The sequence below is a fragment of the Spermophilus citellus genome, assembly GCF_964194105.1.
Source record: "Spermophilus citellus genome assembly, chromosome: 3".
Classification (NCBI taxonomy): Eukaryota; Metazoa; Chordata; class Mammalia; order Rodentia; family Sciuridae; genus Spermophilus; species Spermophilus citellus.
The window spans coordinates 148,466,615-148,484,832 of record NC_138184.1 but is presented as its reverse complement, the minus strand read 5'-3'; the positions used below and the strand labels follow the sequence as shown (position 1 = coordinate 148,484,832).

Here is an 18,218-nt window from a genome sequence, read left to right as displayed (position 1 = left end):
GGGCACTTTTTTGCTAAAAACTACAAAATTAACTGGTTTTCTGAAATATTTAGGAAAACATTTTAAATCATTTTCAGGTCTAATATGATATTGCTAATCTTCAGAAAAATTTACCTAAGCATGTAGAAATTCATCTTGAATTATGAACGAGGCAAAATGATTCTTAAAGGGTTATGTAATGCCTTTCAGATTATAATAACATGATGACTGTGATCATCTCATGAACAAAAGCAACACAAAAATTTAGAGAGCAGCGTGGCCTAGAGACCACTCATACCCACACAATTGTACATTACTGGGCTTTGCCATTGAGTTAAGGAATGGGTAAACAATTTCATTATCAAAGGCCAGATGTTTTCACAGTCATTCAAATTATATTCCCAAAACTATTTTCTTGCATTCTCTACCTTTTGACTTATTTTCAAATAACTGGTTGCAGATTACACAGAAAATCTGCTATATTCTATTTAATATTTTAGTTGTTTTTTTTTTAATCCATTGCTTAAAAATCTTCAAAACAGCTTAGTGAGGATCATGACAGCGCCAGGCATAAGGAGATGTAGCCCATTTGTTGCTTTTAGACACTGTCACACCATCTGTCTCATTGGTCTTCGCAAAGCAGTTCTTTCTTAAAGCGTAGACCAATTGGTCTGAAGTGTATTGGCAAACTAAACATCCTATAAGACAAGCTGGAGCTTGTTTTTTGTTTATTTTATTTTATTTTTTTAAAAAAACCTTTTCAAAGTTTTGCATTTTTTTGTTGACGCACTTTCTTTAGGTAGTGATAGTCAAAAGCACAAAGCATTTATGCATTCAGTCATGTAGCTAAACAAAAACCTGAAGTCTCCTGAAGCCATTTAAACTAGCCGTTCCAAAACCTCCTGTCACCACATTGCTCTGTTAGTACCATCAAAAACCTTCCCAACTATAAACAAAGGAATAAATGGTATTGCTGCTCTCCAAATATAGGCACTGCTCCATATCTTTGAATATTTACTGGATTTTCCAACTAATAACTGTCAAAAGCCTCAAAAAAAAAAAAAAAACCTCCTAAAATTAATTATCCAGCTTTACTGTCACCAGCCAGAAGTAAAATTCCATTCTCAATTATTTTCCTGTTCACTAATAGCTGTTGAATTTTAATTTTTTTAAAAAATGGTTGGACTTTTCTTTATAAAGTATATAAAATTTTCAAAAAAGGAACAATTTTGTTTTTTACTGTATTACTGAATACCTGAGGTAGTTGAGTAAAAATGCACATTTAATACCCCTGCCAACACCATTCAGCACTTCCCTTAGGTTATTCATGTTAGTGTTAGATAAAAATAAAAAGGTTTTCTATGCTAATGGCTTAACATTTAAGTTCCTGTGATAACCCTATTCTGATCCAATTTTAACAACTGGATTTAGGAGCAATCTATTTTAATTAATTTGATGAATTTAGAAAATGTACCTTTCAAGCGAATTTCTGGCATTATGGGGGAATATTTAAGAAAAATTAGAAAATTTGTTATGCTGTGAAACTCCAACAAAGGGAAGTGCAGAGCTCTTCTCTTTCCCTCCCTCCCCCATTTACTTTTTTTTTTATTTTTTAATTTTTCTTAAAGCTGGGTGTCATACATTTCAGAGAGCATAAAGTATACATTCTCACAGAGACAGGAGTTCAAAAGTTGCCTGGTCCTCAGAAACAACTGGCTAGGTAAAAACTTGTGCATGTGATTCTGGATGGGGTCAGCGCCCGTCTGTTGGTTAAGCAATCTGTCTTTGGTTTGGCATCTGCCTCTGTGGTGGGCTGTTTCCTGAGCCTTTACTTCCGCCTTGACTGAGGTGGTCCACACTGCAGAGCTTTTTGCTGTTGGTGCTGCTTTACCTGAGTCAGAATTTCCTGAATTTTTCTCTGGGCAACCTGCAAAAAAGACAGCTTAAAAAATCTACCTGATAGAAAGTTACTTTACTATTTCAGCAACTTCAAATAAAATGCATTTGTTTTTTGGTTCTTTTTAATTTGACCTCTCTATACAAACATGGAGCATACCTTTTTCTAATTAGGATTAGAACACATTTGCTTATTAGAAATATATCCTAATCAGTTTGCTAGTCATCTCTGAAATCATCTGCCAAAAGGAAGACTAAAAGTGTTAAGCATCAACTAGGTGTACCTACAGTCCAAGCAACAAGAGAGGCTGAGGCAGAAGGATCATTTGAGCCCAAGAGTTTGAGGACAACCTGGGCAACACAGCAAGACCCCCCTCTCCCCCCCCAAAAAAATAACACAAATGTGTTAAACATCAATCATTTTTGTGTGGTATACTCATGGAGGATTGCTTCCAGTTGAGAGAATCAAAAGTGATTACATCATTTTAGAGTCCACTTGCCTGGCAAGCATAAAAGTGACCAGTTATTTTGACAACCACTTGGTCATTCTCATCAGGTGTCTGGTCACGGGGGACAACAACTTCAGCACTTGACAAATTCTGGAGTTCATTCACCTGAAATAGACAAATACACATGATTTTAAGTGGCATTTTAAAAAAGTATCATTCCCAAGCACTTACTGTGTGCCAGACACTGAGCTATAGCTTTTACAAATTTCATTTAATCCTAATAATTCAAGAGCTTAACTGTTTTGCCCTCATTTGATTTGGTGCTGTGTATAGACTCTGGGGGCATTTTAGTAACTGAGCTACATCCCAGTCCTTATTATTTTTTAATTTTGAGACAGGGTCTTGCTAAGTTGCTGAGATTGGCCTAGAACTTGGAATCCTTTGGCCTTAATCTCCCAAGTCACTGGATTATAGGTGTGTACCTGGCCTTCGTTTTAAAACATCGGAACTAAGGCTCATTTGAAAAAAAACTGATTTAAGCCCATTTACACAAGTGAATGGCAAAGTTAGATTGAAATCCTGAAAATCTGATTCCAAAGTGTGTTCTCCATTACTTCCAATTTGTAAATAGCTTTGGATATTTCTTAGATGTTAGAAAAAGAACCGACATCATTTGTTTTTTTCAGTTATAAAAGTACAACTAATAAATGAAATTTTTTCAGTTCGTGTTCAGTGTTAACATTCTCAACATTAATGCTGAATGCCTCTAATATGGGACAGTCCTCTCACAGTATTCTGAAAGATATATTACTTTCACTAGTATCCAACATCCACATTCAAGTACAATAGGCATTCTTATCCAAACCTTGGTCAAGATGGTCCTGCTTTTTATAAATTAGCCAAAATTCAGGGATTGGAACTCCCAAGTACCTTTCAATGCTTTCCCTTTCATACCACTGCACAGGTTTTGCTGAAGTACTTGCCGTTTTGCCTCCTTTTCCAATAACTCTGCCAGCAGCAAAGGATGGCACTCTGATATGAGCTTCAAGTTTCACCTCTTCTTTAGGACTAACAAAGTTTTCTTCTTTAATTTTTCCATAAATTCTTCCCTGAGCCTACAGGTGAGAATATAGCTGATCAGCGTCATTCATGTTTGAAATACATAAAACCAATTACCCTTTAAGTTGGCCTAGCTCCAACTGGAATAACCCTTTGTAATGATACACCTGTATTTGGAAGACTGTTGAGAGTAGTTTAAGAGACAAATTACGAAAAGAGTGACAATACATGCACCTTGGGTGAAATGATTCAATGATAAAAGGATAAGCTATATTTCTGATGAAAATAGCCAAGTCTAATGAATAATTTGTGTCAGATTTTATTTGCTCTCCCATCCTGAAAGGTAAAACTTTTTATCTGACAATGAGAAATTAATTGCCTTTTTCTTAAGCAAGAAAGACTGGAAAAAACTACACAGCCAGCTACACCAGGTTCATGAAGAGCCAAGCTCATGTCTAAATGAGCCAGTAAGAAACCTGCTGAGAGGAATATTTCTATTTAACCATGTTTATCAATGTTATCCAGGTGATTTCTGCTTTAAATAGGCTACAAAATCAATTTAATGCACACTCCTGATATTCACAACCAACATATCTCCTACTGCATGCAACTAGTTATTACATATAAGAAACTACTTCTGTTATGTACAAACATTAATTTGCTCTGGTATACACCAAAGGAAAAAGTCCCAAGAGTTGGTCAACTCTGACAAGATGTCAGGCAAACCTTAAAAACAAAAGGTAGTTAGCATTTCTGCACCAAAAGTGCAGGCCAGAGATGTACATATTACCTAATACAATCAAAGGACACTAGCAATGTACACTATCCTCCAAAATAGAAGCTCTTGAATGAGAAAAGACATGGATTAGGTTAACTATTCCTTAGACTTCTAAAACAACATTCATTTGGAATTATCACTGATCACATAAATGAGATTTAACCATTATAGCTTACAGTGTTATATTTAACTTAACTGTAAACCCTGGGAATTGCAAGATACAGGGAAATAACTTTGAATTTCCCATCATACAAACATAGCAGTTCCAAGATAGTAATTTCAGTTTTAAAAGAGCAAAAGCTCAGATCTAAGGAGAAACATGCAATAACTGATGTTTGTATTTACCTTTTAAGATTTAAAATTAAGAACCTTAAAGGTTCTGCATAGAAAATAATTTTCATAATTTCAGAGTTATGAGCTGCCTAGACCACAAGGGTGCTGTGCAGGAGTCCATTTCTTCACCTAAATGTGAACCAACTGTACTCACATCTCAAAGCACCCCCTTTATTTCCTATTCTTTCTGTAAATTAAGTGAAAACAGCTTTGGATTTTTAGTAAAAAAAAAAAAAAAAAAAAGGCCTGAAAGAGAGGTCAAAGGAATGATGGGGGAAAGGGATAGGATGCTAGGAGTGGGTAGAATGCCTAGGACACATGAGGTCCTGGGTTCAATCCTGAGTGACCCACACCTGTAAAAAAAAAAAAAGGGGGGGGATAGTGAAAGTGGGTGATTGAGGGCTGGGGTGTGGTTCAATCTTCAGCACCACATAATAATAAAATTAATTAATTAGAATTTAGTTGCTTTTATCTAAGACAAGGTGTTCCATACTAAATTTTTTAATTTGTTCTACTTAGTTCCATATTAAAATTTAAAATTAGAAATACATTCATATTTGTGAATTTGGCATGGTCTCAGTCGGTTCACCTTGGGTTGGCTGTATACCACTACCAGTAGCACACTGATATTGTGCTGCTCAAGTTTTAAGCACTATTCTAAGCACTTTGTATATTATTTAAACTTTATAACTACATTAGGTTGTAAATGCTTTTATCTTCATTTTATAAGTGAGAAACTGGTCAAAGAGACATAACTTGCTCCAGGTTTCAGATAGTAAATGCCAGAGCTGGGATTTAGACCAGCAAACTGGCTGCCATGTCTGCTTTATATCACCCTGCTATATTACCTTTGTGTATACAAGGAAAGGCCTTCTGGCCCCAAACTCCAATAAACATGTGCAGTGGTTCACAAAGGTCAAATGCTATGAGAGCCCCTGCTCTTCAGGCCTTTAAAATCCCATAGATTAGAGTGATTTGTGGAGAGTCTATGGGCAAGGGCTAATAGAGTTGATTCCAGAGTAAGATGAAAGGGGGACCTTTTGCTTATTTGTTTGTTTGTTTTTGGTGGTGCTGGGGATTGAACCCAGGGGCTAAAGTGGGGCACTTTAATTCAAGATTAAAACCTCTTGGAGACAGAAAACTTTGGGCACACATTTCCAAGGCACATATATTAATAGGAAAGTTTCTAAGTTTCCTCTTAAGGTCTCTCCTTCGCGTTATGATAGAAGGGTGTTGAACAAATCACCTTTGGGGAAACAAATGGAACAACCATTACAGAACTCAAAATTAAAGGCTTTTGGTTTATTTTTAAAATACAATTGAGTTGTGGTTCCCTTCTGATCTTAGACATGAAATTTCCATTTTTTTTTTAACTGAGTAGATTTTTTTATTCAAAATCAGGAATTCTGAGAGAAGGCGGCATTATGGTTCTTCCTACCATCTGTAGTCTGGGGGCATATACCTTGAACTGAGCCTCTGGTGGTCCAGTGATAATCACCATCCTCACTTTAGCATCTGGTGCTTCAGCTGGAGCGATCTGTAATAGACCCATCACCAACGGGTTATGATACTTTCAGGTGTCATTGATAGAACACTTAGGCCAACCAGCTTGACATTTGCATGACTGACCCGAAATGCAGAATTTAAAGCCTTCTGGAAGGAAATTATGGAGAGGCAGTGATTAATATGGGTTCATCAGTTAGAGCTCCTGCTATATACTATAAACATACACTATGCCTATCTGATGTAAACCTAAACATTCAGACTCTCAGCCAACCTGCCCCACACCCTGATGAAGAATGACCTCTACCTTACAAATGGGGAAATGGAAGGCTGGAGAAGTTGAGCAACCTGGCTCATGAACTCAGTGGTTTGTTTCCATTGAGAACCACTGGTATTATTAATTATTAGCATAGGCAAAGTGTGGCCCTTGATCTGCTTGCATCAGAACCTCTTGGGTTTCCAAGAGACCTTCCGCCTTATATTTTGAGGCTACTCTATCCTCTTTTATAACTTTCAGAGTTGCTGAGCCCCTTTTACCTAATTTAAATAAAAGGAAGTCTTGCTTTCTTAAGCTATTTGTACACATTTTTTACTAAGTCCACAAATCAAAGATTATTAGTAAATTATCCCCATGTATGTTCACTAAAATAAAATATGAAATAAAGCTTTCAGTGGTTAAATGCCACTGAGTTCCTCTTATCAAAAAATAAAGAAAAAAATTGCTTGACATTTACTATACAAAATACAATAAATAACGAATACAAAAAACAATATTGCATATAGGAACAGGAAGCAAAAATACCAAATTGCACCACAGTGATGATCACTGTCAATTATGTGATACATTCTAGACCTTTCCCCACACATAATTTACATCAAAAATATCCATTTTTAATGAAGCCTTGCGTTCTCTCTCCATAATAAAGCTAACATCTCTTGTCACCTACTTTATGCAGGGCACTGACTGGTATTTGAGTCTATAAATAAACAAGCAAACAACTACTTGCTTTTAATCAAAACTCTTTAAGGAAACCACTAATTTAAAAAAGGTATTCAATTTTCCAGCTTTGTTGTTTTGTTTCAAATACCTTTGTTTATTGATACTGTTGATAGAATGCTGGGACTAACTGCACTCTTACATTTACGTTAAGAATATAAATTGCTATACTCTTTCAAAGCCTGAAAAAAGCACATGCCCTCTGACCCATTAAGTCTACTTTCCATAAGCTTAAACAAATAAGGCTGTATATCTTATTTATCACTGTACTGTTTATGCAGGATAAACGAGGAATGATCTGAATGTCAAGTAAATGAACACAAATGATAATTTGGTAATAACTAAATATTACATCCCTAATAAAGTAAAGTACATGGAAATTTGTCCATATGTAAAACAACACCAAGTATTGGGAATGGTGATGAATTTTTCAGATTATGCATTTCAGGCTTTTAAGAAACAAAAACATTTTTTCAGCCTCATTAGAAAACATTCATGAAAGCCAGAAAGTAGAACTGAGCCTCTAATACCCAATTCTTATTCTGAAATGTTCACTTTAGTTTTTCCAAAACAGATCTACTAGGGTTTTTTTTTTTTGTTGTTGTTGTTGTTGTTTTAATGTGTGTCAGAATTTATTTTTAACTCAATCAGGAAACTAGGAGGATAGAAAAGTTGTTTCACCACTTGATCTTTTACCATGTCTTTTCCTTTGCTCACTTATTTATTGCTATACAAGAATATATAAGGGATATTTGTTTTGATTTTTAATTATTTAATTTATATATAGTAAATTCTGTCTTTTGGTGACCTGGTGTAGGAGGTGACAAATGCATACTCATGTATCCACCACCACAATTAAGATACAGAACACTTTTCATCACCCCCTAAATCTCTTCCAACAGCTTCATTATGCTCAACCCTTCCCCCCTTCCTTCACTTCCAGCAGCCACTGATTTGTTTTCTTTCTGTCCCTATATAGTTCTGCCTTTTGTGAAATTATCATATAAATGAAATCATACAATGTGTGGCTTTTTGAGACTGACTTCCTTCTCTCAGCACAATACATGAGAATCCTTGCAAATTGTTTTATCAATAGTCTCTTTTCATTGCTTAGTAATATTTATTGTATAGATGGACCACATTTTATCCATTCACCAGGTTTCTTATTTTGGGACAGTTATCAATAAAGATGATATAGATAACTTAAGTATAGTGTGGTGGGTGTGTGTGTGTGTGTGTGTGTGTGTGTGTGTATGTGTGTGAGTGAAAACCCAAATTTTCATTTCTCTTGGATAAATATCCAGGAGTGGGATTTATGAGTTGTATGATAAGTATACTATGTTGTATGTTAATATTAATTTTTAAAGGTTCATAAAACAGTCAAAATAAAACCTCTGATGTTTTCCTGAAGAAAACTATAGATACATCAAGCTTTTTAATATTATGTTGTTTTAGCACGTCAAAATACAGAATCTTCGAAAAACACACTGTTATATTATGGCAGAAACATTAACTGTCTTCTGATATTTGTTACTCTACTGTCTGTTATAAGGAAATGTTTAGCTAACTATACACAGTATAGTTATATACACTATTTCCCTAATGCCCCTTCAGCTTCATCTGGCCAAATCCTGAGGAAATGTCCCTAGTAGAAAGGCTTTGTTGTGTCCTACTTGCCCCTTCTGGCTTGGACAACAGACCAGATTGTTTGAGCACTGAATGATGTCTTCTGGGACCATGGGAGTCCAAGATCACACCTGGCAAAGATGAACTCGAAGGAGCTTAGAAGTCCAAGGTTTTGAGGAGCAAAGTAACCAGCCAGCCCTGGATTTCTTGCCTCCAGAATCAGTCTGGAGGTTAAGCTACTGTTGTTTGGGGTTTTCTGTCAGGCCCTATGTAACCAAGACTACCTCTAACATTCAATTCAAATTATTAAGTGGAAAGATTTATCTTTCTAATTTGCTTAAAGAACCAGGACAGCCACAGTTGGCAAAACAGTACCTTAATTGAAGCTCCTGCAAAGCGAGAAAGCTGTTTGATGTGCTGGCCCTGCTTGCCGATAATGGCGCCGACTGAAAGAGCTGGGATAAACAGATGTACAGTCTCCGTTTCTGATTGCTGATAGAAAAGAAAGCCAGAAAGTACATGTTTATTTGCTACAAATCAGGGGGGTTTGTTTTGTTTTGGCTTTTAATCATCAGCTTTGGCATGAGCACATTCTCACATACAGTACAGGTATTAGAAAGGTTAGAGAGGAGGAGAAACTATCAAAACAAGTTGACAAGAATTTATCCCACAAGTCAAGAAGGTCTCATATTCATTCTGAAACCATTTGTATTTAAAATTCCACTTTTCTGTACATGATTTTTTTTTTTTTAAGTACCAGGGATTAAACTCAGGGGCACTCGGCCACTGAGCCACATCCCCAGCCCTATTTTGTATTTTAGAAACAGTGTCTGAGTTGCTTAGCACCTCGCTTTTGTGAGGCTGCCTCAGCCTCCCCTACCACTGGGATTAGAGGCATGCGCCATTGCACCTGGTTCTATACATGATATTCTGAAAATTTAAGATGTCACTGAGTTATAGATTTAAATGATACACAGACATTATAAAGTTTAAACAAACATTAAAGAAATAATATTGCCTTAAAACTGACAATCTTCCAACCACTATATCCAAAGTAATTTCTTTTTTTTTTTTAGTGTTTATTTTTTTTAGTTGTAGTTGGACACAATACACTTATTTTATTTATTTATTTTTATGTGGTGCTGAGGATCGAACCCAGGGCCTCGCACATGCTAGGTGAGCACTCTACTGCTGAGCCACAACCCCAGCCCCCAAGGTAGTTTCTTGATAAGTAAAAGAAATTCTGGACTATAGAGCAACACAGAAGCATTCAAAGATGCCAACTCCACACCTCATCTGTGTAGGTTTCACTTCTTAAATACATAGTGAACTATCCTCTAAGAAAAACACCCAGGTCTCATCATAAAGAACTAAATCATGAGAAAACAACCAATGTCATTCCATTCTCATTACACTAGCAGAGGACAGGATTAGAAGAGGACTAATTCACCTTAGTGGTAAAATGCTGTAATTACTTTCCCATATAATTCCTTTCTCCTTCTATTTCTGTCTTCCCTTGCATTTTTATATATAAGTGAATTAGAAAACGTTCTGAAGGCTAACTCTTGTAAGGCCGTGTTTAAATGGATTTCACCTGAATACTCATTCCTACACCTAAAGCCACCTGTGCCCTTTAACAGAGCCATTCTCGAAAGCAAAACAAAACATTCAGTGACTGGATTCTTTAAAATGCCAATTAGAGGTTCAGTAATGTTACCAATGAACTTAAAAGTTGTAAAGTATAGAAGCCATACTCATATTTATACAGTTTATACTTGTTTACTTATCTTAGTAAGAAAAACACTTCCAAGGATAAGTTAATTCCAAGAAAAGTATTACAAGAAATATTTTAAGATGAGCCACAATAGGATATGCCAAGTAAAGCAAAATATGCATTTATTTAAAAAACTATATATACTCGGGGGCTGGGATTGTGTGGCTCAGTGGTAGAGTGCTCGTCTAGCATGGGCGGGACCAGGATTTGATCCTCAGCACCACATAAAAATAAAGGCATTGTGTTGTGTCCACCTACACCTAAAAATAAATATTAAAAAGAGAGAGGAAAAAATATATATACCTATTAAGCTAACATTTCTAAAGATGCTTGTAATAAGAAATTTACATGTGAATGACTACGTAAAAACATTTCAGAATTATCTGTTGAATCTTCTTATTCCCATTCTAAAGGACGTATGAATTTATTTCCCAAGCACTGAAGTCAATCCATCAATACTGTAAAATATACACCAACATACACTGCCATAAAATATTTCTAATTTCTAATATTTAAACCTAAACACTTCTCAAATTTCTAATGCCTTGAACAAAAAAGTATGCCAACAGTTTTGCTCAAACCAGGGAAATATTTGCAATTTGATTATTTTAGAAAATTTTTGAAAATCAGAAATTTGCAACACAAGGCTCTGACATTTTTACTGGGTGTGGAAACAAATTTTGTGCCACTGACTGTTGATCTACCAAAGGACACCATCACTCTTACCACAAAAAAATTATTACTGGCATTAATGGTTCCATATTTCTGTAAGCAGAGTGAAGGCAGAGAGCAAGGCATCACAAACACTATAAGAGACTGATAATCAACTGCAGAACCCCTCATAAAGATGAATAAGCTGTCCGACTTATCCGTCCACAAAGACTTTTCGGCGCTTATTTATTCTATGTCACAATCTATACATGCTACTTGGTAAGAATTTGAATCGTGGATTTAAATCTGAGAATTATTTTCCTTTTCTTTAGACTTCCATCTAACATTTATGGATAAAAATTAGTCCTATATGGACAATTGTTGGGTCAGAATCTTGTTATTCATTTTGTTTGTACCAAGGAACAAACCTAGGGGCGCTTAATCACTGAGACACACCTCCAGCCTTTGTTTCTATTTGTTATTGTTTTTTTGTTTTTGGTTTTGGTTTTTTTTGGAGACAGGGTCTTGCCAAATTGCTTAGGGCCTCACTAAGTTGCTCATGCTGGCTTTGAATCTGCCTCAGCCTCCTGAGCTACTGGAATTATAGGCATGCACCATGACACCCAGCAGAACCTTGTTATTTTTTAAAAATTTTCAAGAAAGGGCTGGGGATGTGGCTCAAGCAGTAGCGCGCTCGCCTGGCATGCATGCGGCCCGGGTTCGATCCTCAGCACCACATACCAACAAAAATGTTGTGTCCGCTGAGAACTAAAAAAAATAAATAAATATTAAAAATCCTCTCTCTCTCTCCCTCTCTCTCTTTCTCCTCTCTCACTCTTTAAAAAAAAATTTTTTTTTTCAAGAAAAATCTCAACTACTGTATCATCTTAAGTTTAAAGGAAAGGTTAAGTTACATGTTTAAATTAAAAAAAAAAAAGTAAGTCTTTAAATTTCTTTCTGCTGAACAAAAAGATTAAAAATTTATTGGGCCATGGTAGAGCATACCTATAATTCCAGTGACTCTGGAGGCTGAGACCAAAGACTGCAAATATGGCCTGCCTCACCTTGTCTCCAAATAAAAAGGACTAAGGATGTATCTCAGTGGTAAAACGCCCCCAGGTTCAATCTCCAGTATCAAAAATAAATTAGTTAACACTATAGAAACAATAAAAGGGCTTTTCTTTGAATACAAGGACTGACTTTTGCCTACAAACTCAATAAAATGCAATATAGGAAGTGATACCGATGATAACTAGACAAATTTAAAGTACAACAGTATGCAAATGAACATTAAGATAGCAAAAATACGTTAGGAATTTAAGTCAGAAAAATGTAAGCTGACCAAATTACATAACTTCACAATCAGTTATCTAAATAAAGTGCCAAGTCTAAATAGTTTCACTAGTTAGTTCTTTCAAACCAAATGCTCAGGAAGAATGACAAAATCCTAGTTAGAAGACAGACATGGAAACTAGAAGCAGACAGGCACATTTAATGGGCAGACAAAAAGTACTGACACTGTAAAGAAACAAATGGGCAGAGTACAAATAATATGTTCTAATTGCTTGTCTACATTGATCAGATACTTTGAATATCTTCCTATGTCACTATTTCACTCTCCCAATAGAGTATTCTCTTGAATAGATATACCTCACCCAATTTATCTCAGCCCTAATGGCAAATGTACATAGTCTCCAATTTTCATGTTTCAACCGAATCTATCTATCTATTTGTTTATTTTTTACTTGCCAGGGATTGAACTCAGGGGCACTCGACCACTGAGCCACATCCCCAGCCCTGTTTTGTATTTTATTTAGAGTCTGGGTCTCACTGAGTTGCTTAGTGCCTCACTTTTGCAGAGGCTGGCTTTGAACTCCTGCTGCCTCAGCCACCCCAGCTGCTGGATCCCACAGCATCTGGCTGAATCTTTTTATTTATTTTAGTTGTAGATAGATAATAAAGGTATTGTGTCCATCTTTTTTTCTTTTTTTTTTTTTAGAGAATTTATTAATATTTATTTTTTAGTTCTCGGCGGACACAACATCTTTGTTTGTATGTGGTGCTGAGGATCAAACCCGGGCCGCATGCATGCCACATCCCCAGCCCCGTGTCCATCTTTTTTTTTTAAATCAAACCCAGGGCCTCGCACATGCCAGGCACTTGCTCTACCACTGAAACACCATCCCAGCCCTCAACTGAATCTTTGTAGACAAATTTTTGTGCCCTTGTTCAAACACCTCCATGATACAGATTAAGAACTACTGGGTTTGAACATTTTAAATCAATAATTATCAAATTGTCATCTTGTTTAGTCTACATAGAATTCCAGTTATTCTGTACCACTAGAATTCCAATTAAGACATTCATGGCACTTTTGAATGCTAGCTTTGAGGTTTTTAATGAATAGTGAGAAATGGGTAAAAAGAACACTGAGCTAAAATTGAGGTTAAGAGGGGAATAACTGATGAGGGAGCAGGGTATGTGGCAACTGTGTGAGAAGATCTGTTGAGTTTGTTGTTTCAGGTACTGTGCCTGAACTCATTTGTACCTCATGACTAATAACTGATACAAACTATCAACATTTTCATTTAAGAGATGAGAAAATGAATTGGAGAAGTTAAGTCATTTGTCCAAGGTCATATGACAGATGGTAGAGAAAGGAGTCAGCCTTGGGTATGTTCTAAACCATATTCACAAAAAATCAGTGTGTATCCTTCTTTCAACAGATATGGATGTGCCCTGTGGAAAATACAGATATTTTGGCTCTTAAGAGCCAAACAGCACTGCTGTTTGAGGTGGGGCTGTTTTCCCTTTCTTATGACTTCCTTAGTCAACTGCACACAACCATATTATGCATGTTCGAGACACTTAGCAACTAAAAAGACTAAAGAGTTTCAGTTCCCTTATCTTCAGTGACAGTTAATTTTCCTGCTATATCTGAGGGTGCTTTTATACCACCTTCAGAGTTAAGTTTTCAGTTTGTCACCAATTCATAATAGTGCAATTGAATTTTTAAATATAAATCTTCGTCCTTGTATAAATACTTTAAAGAATTTATGTTAAGGGGCTGGGACTGTGGCTCAGCGGTAGAGTGCTTGCCTAGCACGGGCGGGACCTGGGTTCAATTCTCAGCACCACATAAAAATAAAGGCATTGTTTTGTGTCCATCTACACCTAAAAAATAAATATTTAAAAAAAAGAATTTATGTTAAGACCTACTGGGTCAGAGAGCACAAAAATTTAAAACTGACAAATTTTTCAACTAATCATGCCAGTTCATTTATTTCATGGTCAATTAGCTTAATAAAGAGAGGTCATGTCCTTAATTTTCATGAAAAGTAAAGCAATGTATGAATCGGGACCCCATGCCTAGTTTCCTATAAATGAAAACCATTTGAACTCTGTTCTTTATCTCTTCCTTTATCTTTATCCTTAACCATTTAATAGTTAACGCAAAATTCAACTTCAGGGAATATTCCTGACCTACCCTTCTCTGATCACTGAAGTTTGTTTCTTTAGTATATGTGCAAATAGATGAGTAACTAAATTTCTACTATTTATTACTTGATAAAATTCTTTGGTTTTCCCCATGTTTTCCAGGACAGTGTAACACACTGCAGGCATTAACACAGTTCTCGGTTGAATTAAGTCCCCCTGTAGCTCTAGAAGCCTCCCGACTAATCTCTGAACTGTAAAAATTTGTGATAAGGCCCTATCCTGCCAAACTTGGCCAAATCACTTCTGTTGCTTTTCATCATTGAAAGGCACCAAATAAAATCATTTCATTCTTTAGTACTTCTAAATATAGTGCCTTTCTTTAGAAGCCTCTAGTATGCTATCCAGTCCCCTAAATCATCTGTCTTTTTAAGTCCTTACTTTGTCACTGGATAAATCAAGTAAATTGATGGTGACACGGACCACAAACTCTGCTCCAATTTAGCATTATTTTGTCATTCTAGTCCTACAAAGACCATTAAGTAAATCATGACCATTTTTTTAAAAAGTAGGGTAGGATCTAAACATTTTTATCTTAAGAACATCCAGAACATGTCCTATATAATACAGAAATCTACTTTGCTGTAGTTATTGGCTTGATGATGATAAAGACCTTTTTAATGGGTAAGACTAAATCTCTTGTGTAACTAGCTAGACTCTACCCCATAGTACTTCATCATAACTATGTGATTACTTCTTGGGCCTCATTCCAGAAAGAATTTTATGGTGCTTACAAAATATACATAATCTAAAAAGATAAAACAATGGTGGGCAAAGAAATAAGAGCATAGGAATCTGAATGGTAAATATATATTGATGCCAAAACTACTGTTATTATACAAATTTTGCTCTAAGCAGGAAGTTTAGAATTAAAAAATAATAATAATAATAAATCAGTTGTATGACTTACCAGATCTAAGGGAAAAAAATTTCATTTGCTTAGTAAAAACTTGTTTTCCTGGTACTGATCCCAGAGACCAGCTTCTAAATCTCTTTAGAAAATAGTAATTTAACAGGCATTAAACTCAACATTCTCAGAGTCAAAATCCCAGAGCCTCAAAAGCACATCCCGAGCATGGGCCTTAGCCTAGAACACATCAAAGACAGCTGCTATGAGAAAACTCAGGCAAAAACAGGGCTGAAGCCTCAAAAGCTTAACAAAAGCAAAACTCTCTTCCTGACACAGTGATGAAAGGCTACCGTGTTTTTGTTTTGTTGATTTCAGGGGTGGAAGTACAGAGCTGTCAAATTCGATATGAAGATTAAGAATAAATTTTGTAAGCAATATGTGGAGCGTTGGAAAAGGAATGATCATCAGGAGAGAAGGGCTGAAAGGACCAAAATAGAAAGGGCAACTACATAAAGAATCAATATACCCATGTAAAATCAGCTAGACTGGGATGAGAACAGAAGCAACAGAACCTGTCAGTGGGAAAAGGAGTTAGAAGGGAACTCATTTTCTGTAATTTCCTCTGTTCCAATTTCTTATCTATCAAGCACCTCCCTGGCCACAAATTATTTTTCCAAGGAGATTTTCCTTTGAAGATACCAGATAGTTCACATAAGTATCCTGTCTACTTGAAAATCTGGCACAATTCATTCTTGGGTGGGACTCAGCATAAGAGGCCATGCTTTCAGGATTTGAACATCCCAGTAAGCAGATAATTTCATTTTTACCTACAAGGCTAAACGGCCAGAAGAATGGTTGTGAGAAGCCTGGGAAGTTGAGTTTCAGACTTGGGGGATAAAAAAACTTTAAAATAAACAATCCTTGCATCTAAGGAGACATTCAGTTGTACTATCCTGAACCTTTCTTTGTAAATCCTTTTCTTGACATGCTTTTTGGGGGTGAATGATATTCACAGGACACAAGCTGCTTCCCAGTGGATTTCTGCCAGATTCCCATCAGCAAACCTTTCTTTGGACTCCTTGGCAAACTCTATGCTGTGGCTTGAAGTAACAGAGCAAAGCTGCTCAACTGGAAGTTTGCGTAACTGAAGTCTGCCAATGAATAATTCCTAATCATCTATCGTGAAGAGACAGAAGTATGAGCAAACAGTAAGGTTAAGTGTATTTACTTTGTGGGGAAAAAAACCTAAGGCATCACACAGGCACGGAGACATGCATTTCAGCCAACAAGATCAGCCTCCAGGAACCTGGACTGAGGCCAGCGCTTCCCTTTGGCTTGTTCCTGGGGTTTTTTGCTTTTGTTTTTAATGGATTTTGGTCTGGAAGTGAAACCAAGTTTACTCAATTCTATAACCTGAACAAAAATATTGAAGTACTTAAAAAGAAAAAAGTGGAGGGGGGAGTTCCTTCCCATAACCAAGGTGTCTTAGGAAATAACAAATGTATGCAATGAGTTATTGAAAATTGTTCACTGAAAAGAAAATTTGGGGGTGTGTGTGCAGTACTGGGAATTGAGCCCAAGGGTGTTTTACCCTGAGTTACATTCCCAGTTCTTTATTTTGAGACAGGGTCTTGTTGGCTCTGCACATGCAATCTTCCTGACTCAACCTCCCAAGTTGCTGGAACTACAGGTATACGCCACCTCACCCAGCAATATTTTTGTTTCTTAAAGAGTACTTTTTATCATGTATAGCTATAATGGATTAATGAAAGCATTTTTTTTTTAAGTACTCTTAAAAAAAGACATCTTTCTTAGCTCTGTCATGGGCAGAAAGTTAGCTATTTTAAAGTTACACAACCTTTCTGGGGACTTCTGAGAAAACTCCAAAGAGACTATCAGAATGGTGGAGACAGCCCCTAGGCTTACTTCTGCCAGCCCACCTGCACGCTGCCAAGACCGTCCAGCAAGACAGTGTGCACTATGCCAACTCCAGTTCTTATTCTGCTTTACTAGCTGCCAATTCCCTCTTCCCGACTGTTTGAGCATTTCTGAAAGAAGCATTTCCTGTCACTTATAAACTAGAAGTTTGCCAATTAAGTACTGTATGAGCCAGCTGCCAGGCAGGAATTAGAGACCTTTTGTGTGTTGCAAGAACAAACTCTGTGGCTCTGTTGGAAAAATCAACCTAGCAGGTTCCGGGAAAAAGAGAATATTGTGGTAGGATAAGTGGGCAAAGTACTGGAATGGAACAGAGGCAAGGGATTTATCCAAAGACAAGATACAGCATTCTATTTTCATGTTACAAAGAAGGAATGAGTAAACATGAGTAAAGAAATGAAAACATTTTAAAACAAAGTATTTCTAAAAGAAATAGTAGAGTCAGTTTCTTTGGTACATTTAGCCATCAAAACCTAGTTCTTTGCAGATAGTATCCATTTAAAATAAAAGTAGGGATTCATCCTTAATGTACAGGACATAAAGGATTAAATGATCTTTTGGGGGCCCCAAAAGATCACCAGGGAATTGAACTCAGGGATGCTCGATCACTGAGCCACATCCCCAGCCCTATTTTGTGTTTTATTTAGAGATAGGTTCTCACATAGTTGCTTAGCACCTTGCTTTTGCCGAGGCTGACTGAACTCATGATCCTCCTACATAATAAGCCTCCCCAGTTGCTGGGATTACAGGCGTGTGCCACCATGCAGGGCCAAGCTGATCTTAAAATGATATCACAATACTATGATATTCAACAAGAATAAAAAGAGTCAAAAGGAATATAAGAAACAACAATAAGCAAAGAAATTAATACTGTTTGATGAATTTAACCA

The 18,218-nt window shown here is 36.4% G+C and overlaps 2 protein-coding genes across 4 annotated transcripts in view; one reads left to right on the top strand and one right to left on the bottom strand.

The window, feature by feature from the left end:
* The window catches only part of LOC308643867 (protein FAM221A), a 330,925-nt gene that overhangs the window by 27,218 nt on the left and 285,489 nt on the right, over positions 1-18,218 (top strand). The gene's annotated exons all lie outside the window — the stretch shown is intronic.
* The window catches only part of IGF2BP3 (insulin like growth factor 2 mRNA binding protein 3), a 143,689-nt gene continuing 126,607 nt past the window's right edge, over positions 1,137-18,218 (bottom strand). Inside the window, exons 11-15 of one of the 2 annotated variants that reach the window (XM_081284229.1) lie at positions 8,996-9,112; positions 5,957-6,031; positions 3,308-3,439; positions 2,376-2,489; positions 1,137-1,906 (exon numbers count right to left, since the gene is read on the bottom strand). In XM_081284229.1, the coding sequence (XP_081140355.1) occupies positions 1,808-1,906; positions 2,376-2,489; positions 3,308-3,439; positions 5,957-6,031; positions 8,996-9,112 (537 nt within the window). In that variant the 3' untranslated portion in view covers positions 1,137-1,807. Of the gene's footprint in view, positions 2,490-3,307; positions 3,440-5,956; positions 6,032-8,995; positions 9,113-18,218 lie in introns of both variants that reach the window. The other variant, XM_081284228.1, reaches the window with a different exon arrangement.